The sequence below is a fragment of the Podarcis pityusensis genome (genome assembly GCF_964106645.2).
Source record: "Podarcis pityusensis genome assembly, chromosome: 15".
Lineage (NCBI taxonomy): Eukaryota > Metazoa > Chordata > Lepidosauria > Squamata > Lacertidae > Podarcis > Podarcis pityusensis.
The window spans coordinates 22765049-22786333 of record NC_138040.1 but is presented as its reverse complement, the minus strand read 5'-3'; the positions used below and the strand labels follow the sequence as shown (position 1 = coordinate 22786333).

The window sequence follows — 21285 nt, the reverse complement described above, 5'->3', positions numbered from 1 at the left end:
GAATAAGAATATAGAAGAGCCTGCTGGATGAGGCCAGTGACCCATCTAGTCTAGCATCCTGTTCTCACAGTGGCTAACCAGATGGCTGTGGGAAACCTGCAAATCAGGATCCGAGCACAAGAGCACTCTAGCCTCCTATGGCTTCCAGCAGTTAGTATTCAGAGTCGTTCCTGCCTCCAGCCATCCTGGCTAGTAGCTGTTGATAGAGCACGTTCTCCTTCATGGAGAGCATGTGTTGCGGTGGGAGCAACCATGACATCCCCTGTTTGCTAGGCGGGTAAGTTTGGATGGCCACGGATTTGAATGGGCACCTCCAATGTTGCTGGGGAAAATTGACTGTTGCAATTTTATTTGATTGATGGGGGTGCTATATAGGTCCCTGTGCGCAGCGTTGAGCTTCCTCTTTTCGCTGCACACATGGGATTACCTGCCCACCCTCCCTTTATTTAGGGTTTGTTTGCTATGCCTGTCATGGGGTCGTCTGCTTTGGAGCAGGGGCCTGGTAGGAATTTTACCATTTGGCCTATTTGCTGGTGCCATTTGGGTTTTGCCTACTGCGTAGCAAATTGTCACAACTTGTAAAGTTGTGGTTAAAGGTAAAGGTAAAGGGACCCCTGACCATTAGGTCCAGTCGTGACCGACTCTGGGGTTGCGGCGCTCATCTCGCTTTATTGGCCGAGGGAGCCGGTGTACAGCTTCTGGGTCATGTGGCCAGCATGACTAAGCCGCTTCTGGCGAACCAGAGCAGTGCACGGAAACGCCGTTTACCTTCCCGCTGGAGCGGTACCTATTTATCTACTTGCACTTTGACATGCTTTCGAACTGCTAGGTTGGCAGGAGCAGGGACCGAGCAACGGGAGCTCACCCCATCATGGGGATTCGAACCGCCGACCTTCTGATCGGCAAGTCCTAGGCTCTGTGGTTTAACCCACAGCGCCACCCGCGTCCCTAAGGTTGTGTTTAGGCATTGGTTAATTTTTTGGTTGGTGGAGGGGATGTGGTTGGCTGTGCCTGCCCCTCCAATGCTGCTGCTGCAAGGGTTTTCCGTTAAAGAAATCCAGGGGCTCACCATGCTTTTGTCCGTATCCCTGACAAAGGGCTAGGGCCATGCAAGAGCCCCAGGGAGCATTTGGGGAGAGGTGTGAGCCTGGCACCCAGCTTTATTCTCTCCCCAAAATTGCTTACCCTTACTGACTTCTGCACGGGTGTGGTTGCCAGTTCTGTTCCTACCTCCAAGTGGGAACAGATAGTCGCTAACCAATGCCTAAGTAACCACTCACTTACTGTAATTCAATAAAGTTGTGGCCAAAATTATGCCAAAAACCAAAACAAAAATGATGTCTGAACCTGTTTTTATCCAGGGGTGTCTTGGGGGTCCTTGGCACGAATCTGTCTATGAATTTGTCTGAGCCACCTTTAAAGCCATCCAAATTCATGGCCGTCACTGTGGGAGTGAGTTCCATAGCTTAACTTCTTGTCTTGGTCTTGCTATTTTTAGTAGCAGTATTGTGTCTCAGTGCAGTGTCCAAAATATAATAAAAACAGCTAACAAATAACACAGAAAAGACAACAGATAAAATTTTAAAAGCTCTGCTCCCAAGTCACTGTGGTGTGTTGCTTCCTGAGATCTTTGGAACTTGAGAGAGACGTTCTCCTGCAGACTGCAGTGACCCCACAATCGAGATGTAGGGAGCTTTTGGCAGACGATTTGGATTCCACCTTTAAATTATCTGGACTGAGCACATGGCCCAGAAATCTTCTAGGCCTGGGGTTTTAGAGGGAGATGGCGGGCAAGCTGTAGTTTATTGAGAGTGCCGGCAATTGAAGCTCTGTTAAGGGTAAACTACAGTTCCCAAAATTCTTGGGTGTGTGTGTAAATGTGCATTAAATGTGGTTCAGATGTACGGCGTGGATGTGAATTTGTTTGTTTAAACCTATATTTTGTGCTTCAGTTATTGTGAGCTGCTCTAGCCTTTGCAGAGTAAGCCTTGCATTCAGCTGAATTCTTGAAGCAGACAGGTTGAAATTAATGAACCTAACTTAGTCGTGTCCATTAATCAAGGGGTCTACTTTGAGAATGACTGGCATTGGATACAACAATCCTGTGTGATTAGATTATTTGTGGTTTTAGACTGAATGAGGAAAGAAAATAGCTTGGGCCTGTTTATCTTTTTTAAAAACAACAACAGCAACAACATTTAAAGTGGTTTGTGAAGCCAGCTTCGTTAGCATAGTGAAAATGGATTTCTGTGTTTGCCATGAACCATAGTTAATTTTAACCCAATTTGCTGGCTTGTCAGCCATGGGCCTTTTCCAAGAACAATCAGACCTTAACCTCCTAGTATTCAATTTTCTTCCTAGCAGGATCTGTTTGGCATCTCATAAAAACGGCTTGATTAAGGGGGAAAGCTCTATAAACATTAACTTTTGCTTAGTTTAGATAATGCCCCCCCTTTACAGCTGTTAAAAAATTAGTTATTACACAGAATTAGTTCCTTATAACCCTATTTCACCATCTCATTACTGCTCCAGCCCTGCAGGAGTGAATTATTATTTTAATTATGCAGATCAGGAAACTGAGGCTTGAGAGGTGAATTCTTGGCTCACGGCCACCCAGTAAGTTGGCAGCGGTTAGGATGGGCAGCTGGATCCTACAAAAAGCAGGCAGAAGTTCAGTTCCCTTCCCATCTTTATCTCTGCGCATCTGACTCCCAAAATAGCTAAACATTTCATCTCCATCTGTTGTTCTCAAGGCAGTTTGCAAGTTGAAAGTGTTTCCGTTGTCCCACCAGGGAGCTGGTGATGGAATAGAGATATCTTGACCAAAATGGCAGGATAAGGAAGAAATCCTTTTTTCTCTGAAAGTCCCAGACTTTTATTGTCCCTACCTGCCGCATTACAGTTGTACCTTGGATCCTGAACGCCTTGCAAGTCGGATGTTTTGGCTCCCGAACTCTGCAAACCCGGAAGTGATTGTTCTGGTTTGCGAACGTTCTTTGGAACCTGAACACTTCTGCGGCTTCTGATTGGATGCAGGAGCTTCCTGCAGCCAATCAGAAGCCGCGTTTCCATTTCTGAATGTTTTGGAAGTTGAACAGACTTCGGGAACGGATTCTGTCCAACTTCCGAGGTACGACTGTACTTCCCTTCCAAAGGATGATCCTGCATTGTAGTAGAGTAGTGGCAAATTCAGAAGTGCAGTCCCTCCATGATAGTCACAGCCGCACACCCTTCTGTGATTATACAACAGGATATTTCCATGATTATTTGATTCCAACCTTCTAAGGCTATACAATAATAATAATTAGGGATGCATTGCAACAATCAATGCAGATTTCTTTGTGTCGTCTTTCGGCTAGATCTATTTTCTTTGCATGTAGATGGGCAATTGGATTTAGAGTGTTTCAGTCACTTCTTTTGGAGTGACTTAAGTTGTGTTTTCCTTGAACCTCTGTTGTACACAATAGGACTTGAACACTATTCTCTTGAAAATGAAGCACCTTGTTTGCAAATGCTTAGCTTTGGAGCACAGAGCTCCTCATTGTTCTTCCCGCGCGCCTTCTCCAGAGTAACCTCAGGAGCCAATCCTCGGTGGTTGACTCACCTCCTTTCATGCTGAAAGTACACTGGAGACTGGGACCCTGCAGCTGAAATAGTAATGGGTTTTGGCCCCTGTGACCCCCAGCCCCATACACCTCTATCCTGCATCCAGCATTATTGCACCATCTGAGTGGGAAAAGGGATTGTTTTATCTTTTTATGAAAACATCCAAATGGGACAGCTTTCTTGTGTGAAAAATGTGGGAGAAAGATCTGGGTTATGTAATTAAAGACAGAATTGAGACAATTGTGGTCAAGCAACCATGTGAAGACAGTTTTTGCTAAGATTAAAGAGATTGCAGTAAAAATCACACACCAATTATATAGGATACCTGTTAGGGGTGCCATATTTCGAAAAGTGAAAATTCGGATGGAAAAGTTTTGGGAAGGCAAAGTTGTTGAGCTTTTTTTTGTTTAGTATGACAACCCTAAATGAGGAATTGGCTCATTTGACCTCCACGATTAGCCCTGGGTTCAGCTGAAAGCAATTGTCTGATGTACATAAGGAACTGATTAACATTACAAGTGATAATATTGAATTTACTCCAGAATTATTTTTTATTTCTTTGTTTAAGGGTCATAAGGATATCAAGTCTAAGGACTGGATTTCACATTTGTTAACTGCAGCTAGACAAACTGTCCCTCAACAGCGGAAATTTTTGGATTCCCTAAACTTACTTGCGTGGTATAAAAGGATTTGGAGTTCAGCAGTAGCAGGGCAAATTACACGTAAAACCCGGTTTGTAATTTTACGCCAGTTGGCAGAACTTTTATCACTTACGCACCAGGCCAACACACAACAATGCCAGTCATGGATATTTGGCAACTTTCATGTATGTGGCATGATCCCTAGAACTTGTTAATCTTTGAGGAGGTTGTGATGGATCCTGTATAGTGCACTGGACTTATTGCTATAAGTGTTTTGTGTTTCGTATTGTATTTAGTTTAGTTTTGGCTAAATAAATTCAATTTTAAAAAACCTCATGGATGACAGAGAATTAAATACTTACTTAGTTCTGCTACCTGAAACACTGGAATTTTCAGATGAGATTTGTGCTATTTTACCTGCCAATATGCCTTCCTGATCCAATGCAGTAAGTCCCATGCAGTGTAAAAACTGAGATACGAAAGCTAGGAGCTAAATGCCACCTTGAACCTAGGTTATGGGTGCAACAATGGAATGTCTAGGCACGCTTTTTTATAACAAGAAAACAAAGCCGAAAATGAATGAGCTGCAGCTAAAGTATTGTGTTCATTTTTCACATGGTCTAGTCCTTTCCCTGCCCGCCTACCCCTAATATTCTTAAGAGGGTCTCGGTCAGGTTTATCTCCATCTGATTGTGTCCTAGGTCTAGGTTTCAGCCCATCTGTTTATGTCTAGAGGGGTAGCTGTGCTAGTCCGTTCTAGCAAAAACAACAAAGAGTCTTATGGCAACTCAAAAGACTAAGAAATCTATTCTTTATTATGTATTTAGAACTCAGTGACCCAGTGCAGAGTCAGACACAGTGTTCTTGATCTGCAGATTGTGATCGAGAGACTAGGAACAGGTTGCTCACCTGTATTTTTCATCCTTTCCGTCTGTCATGTGACTGGAATCTTGTTGTTTATGCATAACTGTTTAGCATTGCACTTGCATTGGGCCGAACAAACTGTGGTTAGGGCTAAGGCTTTGGGAACTGTGATTTGAAAGCAGATTTTGATATTTATTTGTAATCTTTTGTACCTTGCCTCTTAAGGTTTAAGATCTCCAGGGCGGATTACCAAAGACATGATGCAAATAAGAGTAATTTAAAACAATTCAAGCTATTTCAAAAGAAGTTTAGTAGTGAATCAGCGGGGGCAGGCTGGGGGAGCTCATTTTAGCATGGATGAAAAGCACCATCTTCCATGTCTGCAGCACTTTGCAAAGAATGAGCAGTCATAACATATGTTTGTATGTTACTTTCTCTAATGTATAGCCCCTTTTTTGCAGACTTTCCCCCTAACATATGTGTTTGTTTACACATTGGTTGGTAGAACAAAAATGCGAATTTTGAGGATGAAAGTGAAAGTGTTTCGGCTTGTGTATGGGATTGAGAAGTGTGAATTTGCTAGTTTCTCATTAAAATGCAAAACAACCACAACAACCCCACACACTTTAATTTCTCTGCCATCCTTAGTGACCCCTAACCTAGAACCAGATGCTAGGTACACCACAGAGAAAGGGAAAGGAAATGGAGACTGGGAAAAACTTAGGTTCTGGCTATCTGCAGGGCTGTATTCTCCCCTACAAACCTGCCCAGGCTCTGAGATCTTTAGGGGAGGCCCTTCCCTCAGTCCTGCTACCCTTTCAGGCACTCTTGGTGGGGATGTGGGAGAGGGCCTTTTTGGTGGTTGCACCCAGACTTTGGAAGTCCCTCCCTAGAGAAGCTAGAGGCTCCCTCCTTGTTGTGCTTCCGCCAGCAGGTGAAGGCTGCTGCATTCCTTTTTAAGGGAAAGGGCTTCAGTGGTGACGTTTTTGTTCTTTTAGAGTTTAATTGCAACAATCTTTTATAGGTTTTTAGCTTTCTGTGTTTTATCGGTGATGTTTTAATTAGTGTACGCTGCCTTGAGTCCCAGTCTGGGGGAAAGACTGGGTATTAATCATGATACAAATCAGGGCAAGAATATTTTCAGTTGTACGGTCTTAGGATTCGTTACAGTGTGGCAGGGGTGGGGAGTTGCTGGCCCCACAGAAGTTGTAGGGTTATAATTCCTACTATTCCTGAGAATTGGCCATGGTGGCTGGGACTGTTTAGCATTGCGCTTGCATTGGGCCAAACAAACTGTGGTTAAGGCTAAGGCTTTGGGAACTGTGGTTTGAAAGCAGATTTTGATATTTATTTGTAATCTTTTGTACCTCGCCTCTTAAGGTTTATGATCTCCAGGGCGAAGTCCCTTCTCCTCCATGGGGTTAGAGAGTTGTGCCAGCACTGAAAAGGCATTAAAGGGGTTCCAGGTAACCCTGAAAGACCCTCTCCACCTGTGGGGAAAGGCTGCAATCTTACAGCAATCTTAGTTAGCCTTAAGTGTACGTTGCTACAGATGTAACATGATTTGCTAATGCAAATCACTTGTCGAGGGGGTGAAGGAATTGTTCTCAATAGGAGAATGAAGAAGAGCCAGTCAATTCTAGGTCCCACAGTCCGTCCTGCAATGCTTGTACCATACCAATGAGGGTGGGTCCCACAGTCCGTCCTGCAATGCTTGTACCATACCAATGAGGGTGAAGCGACTGGCACATCTCCGCTCTGGGTTCTGTCTCTTGCCGGAGGTTGGCAGAACAATGAGAATGGCCTTTTTGTGTCTGTTGACGTATGGTTGTCCTCCCCCCCCCCCATCTCCTCCTAATGCACATTAAGGCCTCACTGGAGAGAGGAGAGGGGGTGTAACGTAGCTCTTGCCTTGAAATAGTTGCTTTCACGCTGGAACCTGGCAGGTGAAGTTTCACTAAGGTTGGTTTATGGAATGGCATTCAGGCGATGCTTCTGTTCTGCCTCCCCGCCCCCTTCTCCTTAGAACAAAAAGTGGAAAGCTGCAGCTCAGCCGTTCAGATCCAGGGTGGATTTGTTATGCAACGGCGTATTTCCCCCCCCCAGCATTTAGACTTCGGGCAGCATGTGGATTAAATTCTATTCTGCCAGTCTGGTGGAACTGGCTACGGACGGTAATTCCAAAACAAGCTGGTGGCTTGTGCAGATGGGCTGACAGCCCGGAAAACTGCCTTAACCCAAGGCTACATTCACAGAGCAGTTTATTCCATTCCGTTTCCCTAACTGCTATATTTGAGCTTTCTCACAACGTAAAACCCACATGCAGAAAACTAACTGTACAAAGCACACATTCAGTGCTCATTTCTGTGTTATTAGGTTCCAGGAAAAAAAAAAAAAATCAGTTTGCAGCCCCCTTAACCCAGAAAATGTCAGTTATTAAAGTGATGAAATTTGGTGGGGTATTCTGCCCTATAGATGTTCCCTGCTGTTTTCATGGGGGAAGAGAAGCAGGCATGTGCAGAAATTGGGGGGGGGGGGAGAGTAGAAGCGATGTTGTCCAGTGGCTTCCATTGTTGTATCACACCATGTCCACTGATGTGAATGAAATTCATTGTGAAATGCTTATTTCTTGGACAAAAGGCCACAGTTCCATAATGCAACAGGTACCGCAGTGTGAAAGGAACGCTAGAAAATGGGACAGAAGCACTAGCATTAAAATCTGGAAAAGTGACACAATTATCCCTATGTCTGAATGCACCCCAAGGCAGACCATTGGATCTATCTAGGGCAGTATTCCAGGGTTTCCCAAACTACAGCAGTTTTTGGACTCTAGTTCCCATCATCCCTGACCATTGGCCCTGCTAGAATGATGGGAGTTGTAGTTCAAAAGCAGCTAGAGAGCCAAGTTTGGGAAACCCTGGTCTACACTGACAGGCAGCGGCTGTCCAGGATTTCTTGCAGAAGTCTATTTCAGACTTACCTAGAGATGTGAGGGATTTGCATGTGAGGAGTGTTCTTTATTGTTGAACTATAGCCTTTCCTTTCAGTAATGTTACTGCCTTAATCTAGATGGCATTTATTTATTTCAGACAGATACACACACACACACACACACACACACACACACACACACCACTTAATTATTTGCATTTCTAAGCAGTGTACATAGAAAAAATCCACAGAGATGGAACGATAAAAGAGTGTCGCAACATGGGTGAAAGGACTGCACCGCTTGCAGCTGCTTCCCCAGGTAGCAAAACCTCCTGCCAGTAAGAAATAAACCAACACTGGGCCATTTTTTGATGCACAAACATTCACAGATCCTTCCCCCTTGCCCTATGAAGCAGCACAGTTCATTCTGGAGCCTCGTGCTCTGTCCACCTCATTTCGTTCTGCCAGGCCTGATTCATTACAGGGAAAATAGCTATTTACAAGTCAGCCTTTCAGAGTTTTATGACTCAAATAAACCTGGCCTCCTCAACATGATGGGGATTAAGACATAAATTTGGGCATTGTGGTCTGGGGGGGGGGGGGGAGAGAAGCCAGGAAGCCCAGATTTTATTGACTCATCACAAGAAAGAAAGAAAAGAAAGAAATCCAGTGAAGGAGTTTATTGGGTTTGGGATTGTGAAGGTGGTTTTCGAGTTCAAAAAGGCTGATGTCTTGTGGCTTCTGCTGCTTGTCGTTCTCTCCTGCTTCCAGTTTCTTTACTCAGTCCTATTGCATGATTCGGCGGCGCCAGATTCACATGTGGTTTTGCGAAAGGCACATGTGTCAGTTCCCTCCTCAAAACCTGAAGGAGGTCTGAAACCTCCTTGTGTCCACATCTTCAAATCTGTTCGGACCGTTTCGGCTGAAGCTGCTTCTTTGTGAAAACACAATTTGCCTCATTTCATCACATACACTGTGGGTGGGCAAGGGGGGGAACCTCAGGCCTAAGGGCCAAACACGGCTCCCCAGGCTTCTCTATCCAACCCCTAGGACCTTTCTCAGGCCGTACCCCTCAGTAGCCTGCACTCTTCACTGACTCTGTCTGCACCTCCCTCGAGTGCTTTGGCTTGGCTGGAATGAGTCTCCAAACCTGGGAGACCAGGGTTGAAATCCCCACTGGGCTACAAAGCTCATGGGGTGATTTTGGGCCCATCACAACCTCTGACCATAACTTGCTTCTCAGGGTTGTTGTGAGGCTAAAAAGGGAGAGAAGGGGAACCATGGACACAATGGAGGAAAGGCGGGATAAAGATGTAACAACAAATAAATGAAAACAAATGTGGCCCTCCGGTGGGAAAAGGTTCTCCACCCTTGACAGAACATCATGTATATTATTGAAAGAGATGGTCGTGTTTTGGGTTTAGATGCTGAAGTTCACATCGTAGAATCATAGGATGGTAGAACTGGAAGGGAGCACGAGGATCAACTGGTCCAACGCCCTGCAATGCAGGAATCTTTTGCCCAATGTAGGGCTCGAACCCACGACCTTGAGATTAAGTGTCTCGTTCTCTACTGACTGAGCAATCCCTCTGGTGCGTCTTGCCTCTGCTGCAAACTCGCAAAGCCGCACATAACTCTCTCAGCATCGACTGGCAATGTGAATAAAACTGGCCTGCCTTACACAATTGTGGTTAAGGGTTGCTGAAAGAGTTTTATGTGAAATGCTCTCAATTCTGAAGCATTGCAGAAGGGCTGAGTATTATAAATCAGTTTGCCAGGATCTCTGTACAAAGAGGAATAGCTGAAATGCAGGCATGGTAGGAAGACAGCCTGTTGTCTGCTCCAAGCATCTGGGATTACAGTGCTACCTCGGGTTACAAATGCATTGGGTTACAAACGCTTCAGGTTACAGACTCCGCTAACCCAGAAGTAGTACCTCAGGTTAAGAACTTTACTTCAGGATGAGAACAAATTGCGTGGCAGCGGGAGGCCCCAATAGCTAAAGTGGTACTTCAAGTTAAGAACAGTTTCAGGTTAGGAACAGACCTCTGGAACAAATTTAAGTTCTTAACCAGAGGTACCACTGTAGTGTCAAACCTATCTGCCTGGGTGTGTCCCCTGCTCCCCAATTGGAATAAAACTGGGAAGAGAAGTGCTGGGGTGCCGGTGTTGATATCTCTTGTATGAAAGAAACTGGTTTTGTATTGGGGCTTCCTACAAGCAGAGATGAGAGAGGCTGAGCAGAACAAATCTTTCTGCTGCATGCTACGCTCAGTGCAGGGTTAACGTTACCAGCAGCAAAACACCTGCTTCCAACTCCTGTTTACTTCTTAAGGGCGGCTCCATTAAGGAAAGCTGTTCCTGGGGCAACTGAGTCCAACCACATTGTCTGAGTCACGAACAGGTGATTAATTAACAGCTGAATGAATGCTTGAAAACACCTCCGGCAGGCTGAATCTTCTGGGAGCTAAGTATAAATATCAGGGTGGGTGTTGAGGCGTCATTGTGTTGCAAGCCTCTGAGTGCTGTCTATCACACTGTCGAAATATATGTGACATGCACGCACGCACATGGGGCTGCCACCTCAGCCTGCGCTGCTCGCCAACCACACTGATCGTGATGTGGCACTACAGAACCTCCAATGGGGGACTGTGTGATGACAGCCTTACATTTTTATGTGTATGGGAAGATACATATGACTTGCAGCATTGATGAGAGGTATATGGATACAAGGAGAAGGAAGCAATGGATGACCCTGGATGGACTATATGACATGGCTTGTAATAAGCTGTCTTGTTCGGGGTTACAGATATTTATAGGAACAGAGGACAGGATGAAAATTAAAGTTTTGGTCATGGTGTGTGTGGGGGGGGGGGGAGAAGCCAGTGTATTTGAAAGATTGGTTTAGCATGAGTGAAAGCAACTACAGTAAGCCTTTTGAGGAGCTCTTGAAGGAGCTGGGTGTATTTAGCCTGGAAAAGAAGGGACTGAGAGGAGATATGATAGCCATCAAATATCTTAAGTGCTGTCACGTGGAAGAAGAAACATGCTTGTTTTCTCCTGCTCTGGAGGGTAGGACTCAAACCAATGGCTTCAAGTTACAAGAAAGGAGATTCTGACTAAACATTCGGAAAAACTTTCTGACTGTGAAAGCTTGTTTGACAGTGGAACAGATTCCCACGAGAGGTTGTGGACTCTCCTTCCTTGAAGGTTTTTAAGCAGAGGTTGGATGGCCATCTGTCATGGATGCTTTATTTGAGATTCCTGCATTGCAGGGGGTTGGACTAGATGAACCTTGGGTCCCTTCCAACTCTTAAGATTCTATGCTTTATTTGTGATTAAAGTATCTCTTGCCCTTCATTTTATAGGGGCCCAGGGTGGCAAACAAATGCTAAAACCATAAAAACATCTTTAAAAAAATCTAATACAGATGCAGACTGTCATGCAAGCATCTTGCAAGCATGACATCAGTGGCTAAGCATGATGGCTTTCTCTGTCACACATGTTTCTGACCGCCACTTGCTGGAAAAGGTGGGAGGGGAGAGGACTCTTGTGCTCAGCTCCTTCTTGAGGTTCCTATGAGAGGAAAATCCTCACCTGTACATACAATTGAAAGGGAAAAGTGACCAGCTTCTAAGCTTATTTTTGTTTGTTTCCATGTGTGAAAACATTTGAATCCTTCCGGCCTGTGTTTTAAAACACCCACAAGGTAACAAGCGATTGCTTAACATTTGATATGGGATATAAAACCATGCAGCAGAAAGAAAACCCACAGCACTTCATCAAAATGGCAACCAGCTATTCCCCCAAAGATATCAATCAGTTGTTGGATGTCTTGTGAAACGTGTTGGTCTTGGCCAGCCTTGCAAAAGGCAACAGTGCATCATCCCTTTAGGGCAGGCACACAGTGTTAGGGTCAGAACTGAAAAAGTCCTTTCTGGTGCTTCCAGTATCTGGAGCCCAGACTGATTTTGACAGAGATGGGGAAGCTGTGGAACTCCCTGCCTGTTGACACCAGGCAGGTGCTTTCACGCTACTCTTTTTGGCCCCTGCTAAAAACATCATTGTATCGGCAAGTCTATCCAGACATGTATAATGTGTTTTAATATGGTCTTTAACTTATCGTTGATTTAAAATATTTTTTGAATGTTTTAAATAGCTGTAGTTTTTTTAAAAATAGTTTTTATTAAATTTTCTAAATAACATTTCAAAATATTCATTTAAACAAACTTAAATCAATGACTTCCCTTCTTCTCCTTCCGTGGTTCATTTTGCATACCATACTGTACATCCCTGCATATTTTACATGAACTAACTAAACAATTCAGTAATCCATTGTTTCATCCATCAAAACTTATTTACACTGTTGAATTTACCTTAATGCTACCAGCATTTTAAAATAAACACAAATTTCACCTGTATATTCAGTAAACATTTTCCAGTCTTTTTAAAACTTGCATTCTTCTTGTTCTCTTATTCTATAAGTCTGCAAACTGCATGTATTGCATCAGTTTAAGTTGCCTTAAATAGCTGTTTTTAAAATATTTTTTTTTTTAAAAAACCTAATACCTTTATTATTATTTTCTTTTTGTAAACAGCTTTGTAAAACAGCTTTGAGGTTTTATTACAATCAAACAGTTTCTGCACTTTTTGGAAACAAATGAATACATTATTTCCCCAGCTGGATAAATGAGTCTGTACCACGAGGCTCTACTTGTTAGAGTTTTAAGTCTTGTTTAAATCTATTTGTTGTTTGTGTTTTTAAGTATCTTATATGTGGATCACATTGAAACAGAAGTTTAGAAGGCTATTGATAAATGAATTGCAATTATATAATAGTGAAATAAAATTAATAATGCTGAGCCAGGCCATTGGTCCAACTAACTTAGTATTGTCTGCACTGACTGGCAGCAGCTCTCCAGGGTTTCAGGCAGGGGTTTCTCCCAGACTTGCCCGGAGATGCTGTGGTTTGAACGAAAGACATTCTATATGTGAAGCAGATGCCCCACTCCTGAGCTGGGGCCCTTCTCTCAAGACGCAGTTACCCATACGGCTGCGTTATACTGTCAGACCGTTGGCTAGTCTAGATCAATATTGTCTACTGGCAGTAGCCCAATAGTCAGGGATGATTGGTGCTGTCATTGAGCAACATTTGAAGGGCCAGAGGTGAGCTATCCCTAATCTAAGGCTTTAACCGTCAACACCAGCAGTCACTATATTTAAGAAATGTGGAATTATATTTTGAAATAACTACGGGCCACAGAACGGAAGAACACAGAGAACAAAGCAATAAAACCACTAATTAAGGGATGAGGGCCTGTCACTGATTAAGGTCCTTCGTATATAATGGGCGGAACAATTAGTATAAAGCAGCTCTAAAGAAATGTGAATGGAGTTCTGCAAAGTTTGAATGTTGGCATCTGAACTCAACTGGGATGTGGTCAGAAACTTCCGCTCTCCTACACAGGCGATAAATGGAACTGCGGGGCTGCAATACCTTTGATATTCCTTGCTTGCTGCACTTTGCTGAGCGGATTTGCACAGAATGCTAGGTAGGCTCTCAAATTTGATCAATCCACTGTTGAGAAGGTGGCTTGGGAGGAAGGAAGGGAGGAGTGAGAACGAGAGAGCAAGAAGGTCTACTAGGTCTGCTGAGATTTATGGTGGAGCAGGCTTCTGATATTTTTTAGGACCTTGAAGGAGAAACTCCATTGCAGAAAGCTGTGGCCTGCTAGCATATAAGGGGTGAGGCAGTCTCTCAAGTAACTTGGTCCTGAGCTGTATAGGACTTAATACAGTGGTACCTTGGGTTAAGTATTTAATTCGTTCCAGAGGTCTGTTCTTAACCTGAAACTGTTCTTAACCTGAAGCACCACTTCAGCTAATGGGGCCTCCTGCTGCCGCTGCGCGATTTCTGTTCTCATCCTGAAGCAAAGTTCTTAACCTGAGGTACTATTTCTGGGTTAGCGGAGTCTGTAACCTAAAGCGTATGTAACCTGAGGTACCACTGTATAGGAAGCTGCTTTTTTACTGAGTTGAACCATTGGTCTGTCGAGCTTGGTATTGTCTACACTGACTGGCAGCTGGGTTTCGGACAGGGGATGTTGCCTGGAGATGATTAGGATTGAACCTGGGCCACTGAGCTGTGGCCTTTCCCTCAAAAGCTGATACTAAAGCCTTGAGCAGATTGGCAGCCAGCAGAGATCCCACGGATGCTGGTGGACGTTTTTCCTCCAAAAGCAGCCTTGCTGCAGCATTGTGCACTGGCTGCAGCCTCCAGACCCACCCCATAGATCTAAGTATATTGAATTTTCCTGTTATGCTGTTTACAATCCCCCAGTGATATGGGAAGTATAATATACAGCTGTATGATACCGCTCTAAGCAGCTATGGCACCCCCCAACCCAAGAATCATGAGAACTCTAGTTTCTTCAAATGCTGAAAGGGGTTAGGAGACACCACAGAACTACAGTTCACAGAGTGGTTTAGCAACCAGTCTCTCTTCCCAGCTGTAGCCCATGTGGTACCTTCCAGATGCTGGATTCAAACTCTCTAAGAACGTAATAAGAGCCCTGCTGGATGAGGCCAGCGACCCATCTGGTCCAGGATTCTGTTCTCACCATGGCCAAACAGATGCCTATGGGAAGTACAGGAGCAGGATCTGAGCTGGGCTCCCATCTTCTCTGACCACTGGCCAAGCTGGCTGGGGCTAACAGAAGTTGCAGTCCAGTGTCACGGAGTTCACAGTCACCATGTTGCCTGTCTGTGTTCTAAGACAATTACCCTCCTTGGGGGAAGTTGGTATTGAGGCCCAGCTATCGTATTGGCCCGAATATAAGCCGCACCTTTAAAATTAAAGGGGGGGGGAGACAATACCTGAGGAGGAGTGGGGGCCAAGGGGTGCCAAGGAGGCAGCACCTCCCCTTACGGTTTTGACTTTTAAAATGAGGCTGCATTTTAAATGGCATTTTAACCTGTATTTTAAATTGTTTTTTTTCTTTATTATGTTTTTACTGAAATTTTATTGGTGTTAGCCACCCTGAGCCCGGCTCTGGCCGGGGAGGGTGGGGTATAAATAAAATTTATTATTATTATTATTCAGCGGTGGCGGCAGCAGGCAGCAGCGCTTCCAGGGGGTCAGTACCACCATGGCCCCCCGACGGGATGGGCGGAGAGAGGCTGCTGCTGGCAGGACTCACATGCCCCTCAGCGGGCTAAAGCCAGGCAGCATCTTGGGCTAGCGCCAGTCCCAGCACACCGGCTGGATCTCCTCTTTCTCCTCCTAGCAGACCTCGCTCTCTCGCTCTCGCTCTTCCCTTCCTACCTTCTTTCCTCCTTCTGGCTCCCTCTCAGGGAGCCAGCCCAGCCAAAACCAGGCAACACCCAGGGGCAAGCCAATTTTTGTAAGGTCGCGAATATAAGCCATACTTATTAACTTTTCACAGTCAGAATTTGGAAAAAAAGAAATAAGTATGGCTTGTATTCAGGCCAATACGGTACTACTTCCTTTTTTTAAAAAAAAAATATTTATTAAAATTTCAACATATTACAAAAATGAGCGAAAAAAGAAAAAGGAAAGCAGATAAAAAAAAAGATATAAAAATGGAAAAATACAAAATACAAAATAAAAGCAGTTAAACAAACAGATTAGTCTTTCTATATCTTATCCTTCATTTACTTGTTTCCTCGACCTCCTCGCGCCTCCCTTTTTTGTATTCCAGTTCACATATTTTGTTCAGCAGTTCCCTCCCCTCTTTTAAATATCCTAATCATTAATCATAAAGATATTGTACTTTTAGATTTTTACATATTACATAGTAAACCCTTTTTTCATCTTCCCCTGTAACATTTCAGCTAAGAACCACTTAGTTTTTATCGAACATCATTCTAACATTCATTAATTTTACAATATTTCTGTAGATAATCTTTGAATTTCTTCCAGTCTTCTTCCACCGACTCTTCTCCCTGGTCTCGGATTCTGCCAGTCATTTCCGCCAGTTCCATATAGTCCAATATGGTACTACTTCCATCCTTCACTGAAAGGGGGCCAGGATACACGCTTTCTGGGAAACAGACCTGGTTTCCCTGCAATCATGCTATGGGGGAGATTTTAATCCTGTGATAATATTTGCACTCCAGATGGATTTATTTTTAGCACATGCTCCTCTGTTTGCTTAGTTTCCCTTACTGTTGACAGTGTGCCATGCTGGGAAGTGGTTGAGTTGTCAAGATTTCTTTCGGTTTCTTTCCCCTTCTTACGTAGGGGAGGTACCGTAACGGGTACAGACATTAATTCATATGCACAGGTTCAAGAAGAAACAGGGAGGCACACTTCTTGCGCTTGCACACAATGTAATGAATGGTAAATAAAAAACAGGGGCTTGCAAATCTCTCCCATGGAAAGATGCATTTTGTCTCACAGCTCACAGGAACCTAAAGAAGAGCCCTGCTGTGTTATTTGTTGAAGTGGGCTTCTTAGAATTTGACAGCATTTCCCAACTGGAGGAGTTCTCAAAGCAAATGTATTTATATATATTTCAGAAGCCAAAGCATCATGCTATAAGACTTCAGAATTTCTGTTTTGTTCAGCACTGTAATAGAGACGTGTGTGTATCATCTGTATATATCTATATATAATTACTGCAAATATTCCTTAACTAATTAACATGGTTTTGAAATTCCTTTAATCCTTCCTTTCTGGTAATTTTGTTCCTCTGCTACTCTTTCTGGCTAATAGGCACACACGCACCATGTCTTTTCCATCTGAGTGTTAGGATTCCCTTGAGTGGTTGTGTTGACCTGATGTAACAGCAGGGTGACCGGCTGGTTTAGGATCTGGGACAGACACAAGCAACAGACAGAATGAGTCCAACTGAGCCTATGCACACAGATTCTCCCTCTCCCCCCATCCAACATAAGAGCTTGCCCATAATTTTTTCTTTTTCTTTCTTTAAATGGCAGACAGGCATCTTCATAAATAAATTAGAAGTGTAGAATCGTCGAGTTGGAAGACGCCTCAAGAGACATCTTGGCCAAGGCCTTGAAGCAGCAAAATAATGATTGGTCTTGACATTTGCTGTGTTTAAACAACCCTGCCATGGGTCAGATCAAGAGGCAGCAATGCACATGGGTGGTGGGTTTTTTTTGGTGTGTATGTGTGTGTGTTTGGTGGATGTACTAAAATAGTGGGATATATAGGCAGCTGTTGTGGTGGGGAGCCAGGCAACAGACCTAGTAGATTCAGGACAAAACGAAGACATTATTTAGACAATGCAGAATAATAATAATAATGATAATAATGATAACAACAACAACAACAACAACAACAATAATAAAATAATTCTATCCCACCCCTCATCCAAAGATCACAGGGTGGTTTACAGTTTAATTAAAATTCTAGTTTACTAGATTACTCAGGAGCCCCAGGTGAGTGACGTCAAAAGGATTTTGAAAATTCTCAGTACTGCATCACCCAAGTCTACATGTTTACTGACACTCCGGTTGCAAGACTTCCCTTTGCAGAAGCCATGCTGATTCTAACTCTGCAAGACTTATTCTTCTAGTGCAGGGGTCAGCAAACGTTTTCCGCAGGGGGCCGGTCCACTGTCCCTCAGACCTTGTTGGGGGCTGGACTATATTTTGAAGACCCCCACAACTCTTCCCTCCCTTCTCCACAGCACCGGACGAGCCCCAGTGGCTGCTTACCTGTGCCTTGTGAGTGGCAGGGGCTGGCGGTGGCGGCGGCGGCGGCGGAGGGACGATGAGCGGCATGAAAGGGCTGGCTCTGGAGAGGGGCTGCTTAAAATGGTGCTCAGCCAATCACGGCTCAACAAAGCCCAGCCCCCCTTCCTCCTCTAGGCAGGGCGGGGAGAAGCCAGGAAGAGGAAGGGAGGAGGCGCCGCCACGGTGTGTGTGTGTGTGGGGGGGGGGAATGGCGCAGCCCGAACAATCAGAATCCCCACATCAATCCATTCGGCAATTCCCGGACCGTCCGTGGGCCGGATCCATAAGGCAATTGGGCCGGATCCAGCCCCCGGGCCTTAGTTTGCTGACCCATGTTCTAGCGCATAGGTATTTCATAGGATAGAAATACCTCTACAAATAAAGAAATAAGATGCGCTTGGCAATTATATCTTTAAAACTTCCCATCAACTTGTGTGGGACAGTACAGTGGTACCTCTGGATACGAACGGGATCCGTTCCGGAGCCCCATTCACATCCTGAAGAGAATGCAACCTGCGTCTGCGGGTCGCAATTCGCCGCTTCTACGCATGCGTGTGACGTCATTTTGAGCATTTGCGCATGCGCGAGCGGCGAAACCCAGAAGTAACGCTTCCGTTACTTCCGGGTCGCCGCGGAGCGCAACCCGAAAACGCTCAACCTGAAGCAACTTTAACCCAGGGTACGACTGTATGGGCTCCTACTGTCCTGGATCTTAGAGATATGGTTACACTGGTCGTTTCCCAGACTTTGGGTACAGCAGCCCATCTTTGGAGAAGTTACGTATTTATGTGAGAAGATTAGCAATATCTAATTTGAGGTGTGGGGTTTTTTTTTTTTTAAAAAAAGAGCTCTCAGGTGGATACCATCCAGACCTAGTGATGTGTTCATTTTTTCATTTGTCATAAGGCTCGGAACTCAAAAGCTCCGCTTGAACCAGAACTCCAGTTCTCATTACGCCTTGATTGCAAAGCTTTCTGATGAGATCAAGGCCGAGCATCAAAAGACCCTCAGCGAGGTTTGCTTGTCTTGACGTAACCCAGAGAGGCAAGAGCATCCCCTATGGGCTTGTTCTCACAACCGTTGAGCGGCAGCTCAGCTCTTCCTTGAAAAGAGGTTTTTGGCTTTGATATCGTTCATAATGTTTGGAGTGTTTAACATGCATTAATACTTGAGCTCTGCTCAGTACCACTTCTGAAGAGCGTAGGTGGCTCAGCTGCGGGTTTTTAATGAAAAAGGAATTAAATCGTTAAGTGGAAGCCTTCTAGCAAAAGCAGGGTTGGAAATGCGCGGTCCTTCAGGGGAAGTGAGCTCGTCGACTGCAGCCCATTGTCTCGAGAGTGGCTTCTCGTAGCATCACCTTCCACATGATGTAACAAACAGGTTTGCAGTTGCCTCGTGGGAGACAATCCCTGTCTCCTGATGCAGATGCCTTGATGAATAAATAGTGGGAAAGGGATGGCCAGGAGCCAGAGACCTGAGGAAGTGAAGTGATAATAGAGCAGGGAAGTGGCGCGTTATTCTGTTTTCTTTTTTAATCCTGGGAAACGAGAAAGTTTGTGGGGAAATTGCCTGGTAATGAACCCCTGCCCTCCTTTTGTGCATCAGATTATTTTTCGACAAACAGTGTAGGCTGCACATTTTCTTGGGGGAAAAAAGATCTCATCGCTGTTGTACACGCCTTGATTTAGCCTCGACTTGGACTGCTGTAATACCCTCTGCTTGGAGCTGCCCTAGAAGACCGTTTGGAAGCCACAACTGCTGCTTGCAAATGCTGGTTTTAGTTTGCCTGACTCCCAGTTTGTTTCTGGGTTCAATTAAGAGTGCTGGTTTTAATCTTTTACAGAGAAATCGTAACCCCTAAACCTGTTTGCTAGTGAGGATTATGATTATGAATTGTGGCTTTTTGATCAATACACTGGTAGACTGTGCTGAAATTTCAAGGGTGGGAAAGAACTGTATGTCGGTATGTTGCCTCAAATTATGTCAGCCTCCAGAGATTTTCAGGGTTAACAAGGTTGCAAACAGATTCCCTCCCACCGCCCCCGAAACAAAACCAAACCGAGCGCCAAACTTTTGCTAGATTCCTCCAGATTTCTGGAAGTGGCTTTCACATCAGGCGAAAGATCACATAAAATGTGAAGAACAGGTAAGGAAATGTCATGAAAAAGGGATAAAATGCAGTCTGACTGCAGCTGTAATGTGACGAAACTCACACTGGACGTTCTTTTAACAAGACTCTTTCTTTCTTTCTTTCTTTCTTTCTTTCTTTCTTTCTTTCTTTCTTTCTTCTGCTTCCCCAGGTTAGCCTGAATGATTCCCACAACCAGATGGTCGTTCACTGGGCTGGAGAGAAGAGCAACGTCATCGTTGCTTTGGCCCGTGATAGCTTAGCCTTCCTAGGCCCCAAGTTAAGTGATGTAAGTAATTATGTCTCTCTGTGTGTTTGTTGTTTTTTTTAAATACTGTACGTTTAAGGAGGAAAATAACACAGATAACCAAACATCGACACAGTTAGTTACTTAGCATGGATTAATGCTCCAGCCCTCAAATCAGTTTCCAACTAGTGCCTAATTTCTGTTTTGTACTGTTTTTGGCACCCTGCTAAAATCTTCTTCATGTAGGCAAGTATAGCCAGTTACGTAAAGCTGACATGTATTTTTACGTGTAATTTTATTTTATAGCATATCTTTTAAACTATGGATTTAATTTATATTGTGATCCCCTCACTCTGGGGTCATTGCTCTTAAGTTCTGACTCTTATTAGTAATTTTAATGCATACTTTATGTAATCCACTTTAGAGGGTTGTTTTTTTAAAAAACACCACACAATTAAACAGTATGGTAATGAGATGAAATAATAAAATAGGCCTTGATAAGTAGGCGGCTATCAAAGCCTTTTCAGGCTATCCCCAAAGTGTGCCCCAATCATTTTAGGGAATATTAACTTGTACTTGTTGTAGGCACGGCTCAATTTAGTTTATTGTAAGCTTCCTTGTTAGGGACGCGAGTGGCGCTGTGGGTTAAACCACAGAGCCTAGGACTTGCAGATCAGATTAGGAGGTCGGCGGTTCGAATCCCCGCAACGGGTGAGCTCCTGTTGCTCGGTCCCTGCTCCTGCCAACCTAGCAGTTTGAAAGCACGTCAAAGTGCAAGTAGATAAATAGGTACCGCTCCGGCAGGAAGGTAAACAGCGTTTCCATGCGCTGCTCTGGTTCACCAGAAGTGGCTTAGTCATGGTGGCCACATGACCCGGAAGCTGTACGCCGGCTCCCTCGGCCAATAAAGCGAGACGAGCGCCGCAACCCCAGAGTCGGTCACGACTGGACCTAATGGTCAGGGGTCCCTTTACCTTTACCTTTAATGGGGAGAGGACCTCTTTATAGGAACCATCTCTATAGATTGCACGACACCATTCGTTTTGGAGCTAGGAGTGGGCAGGGAGGAGTCGGAAATCTTTAACGAAACCAGAAGGTCAAATTTCAAAGTAATTATGATTTATCAACTCAGTATAACAAATAGT

The 21285-nt window shown here is 44.4% G+C and overlaps 1 protein-coding gene across 1 annotated transcript in view; it reads left to right on the top strand.

The window, feature by feature from the left end:
* Nucleotides 1–21285, top strand: part of SORL1 (sortilin related receptor 1) — a 114931-nt gene that overhangs the window by 7710 nt on the left and 85936 nt on the right. Inside the window, exon 2 of the mRNA XM_080983347.1 lies at nt 20066–20182. Coding sequence (XP_080839473.1) covers nt 20066–20182 — 117 coding nt within the window. The remainder of the gene's footprint in view (nt 1–20065; nt 20183–21285) is intronic.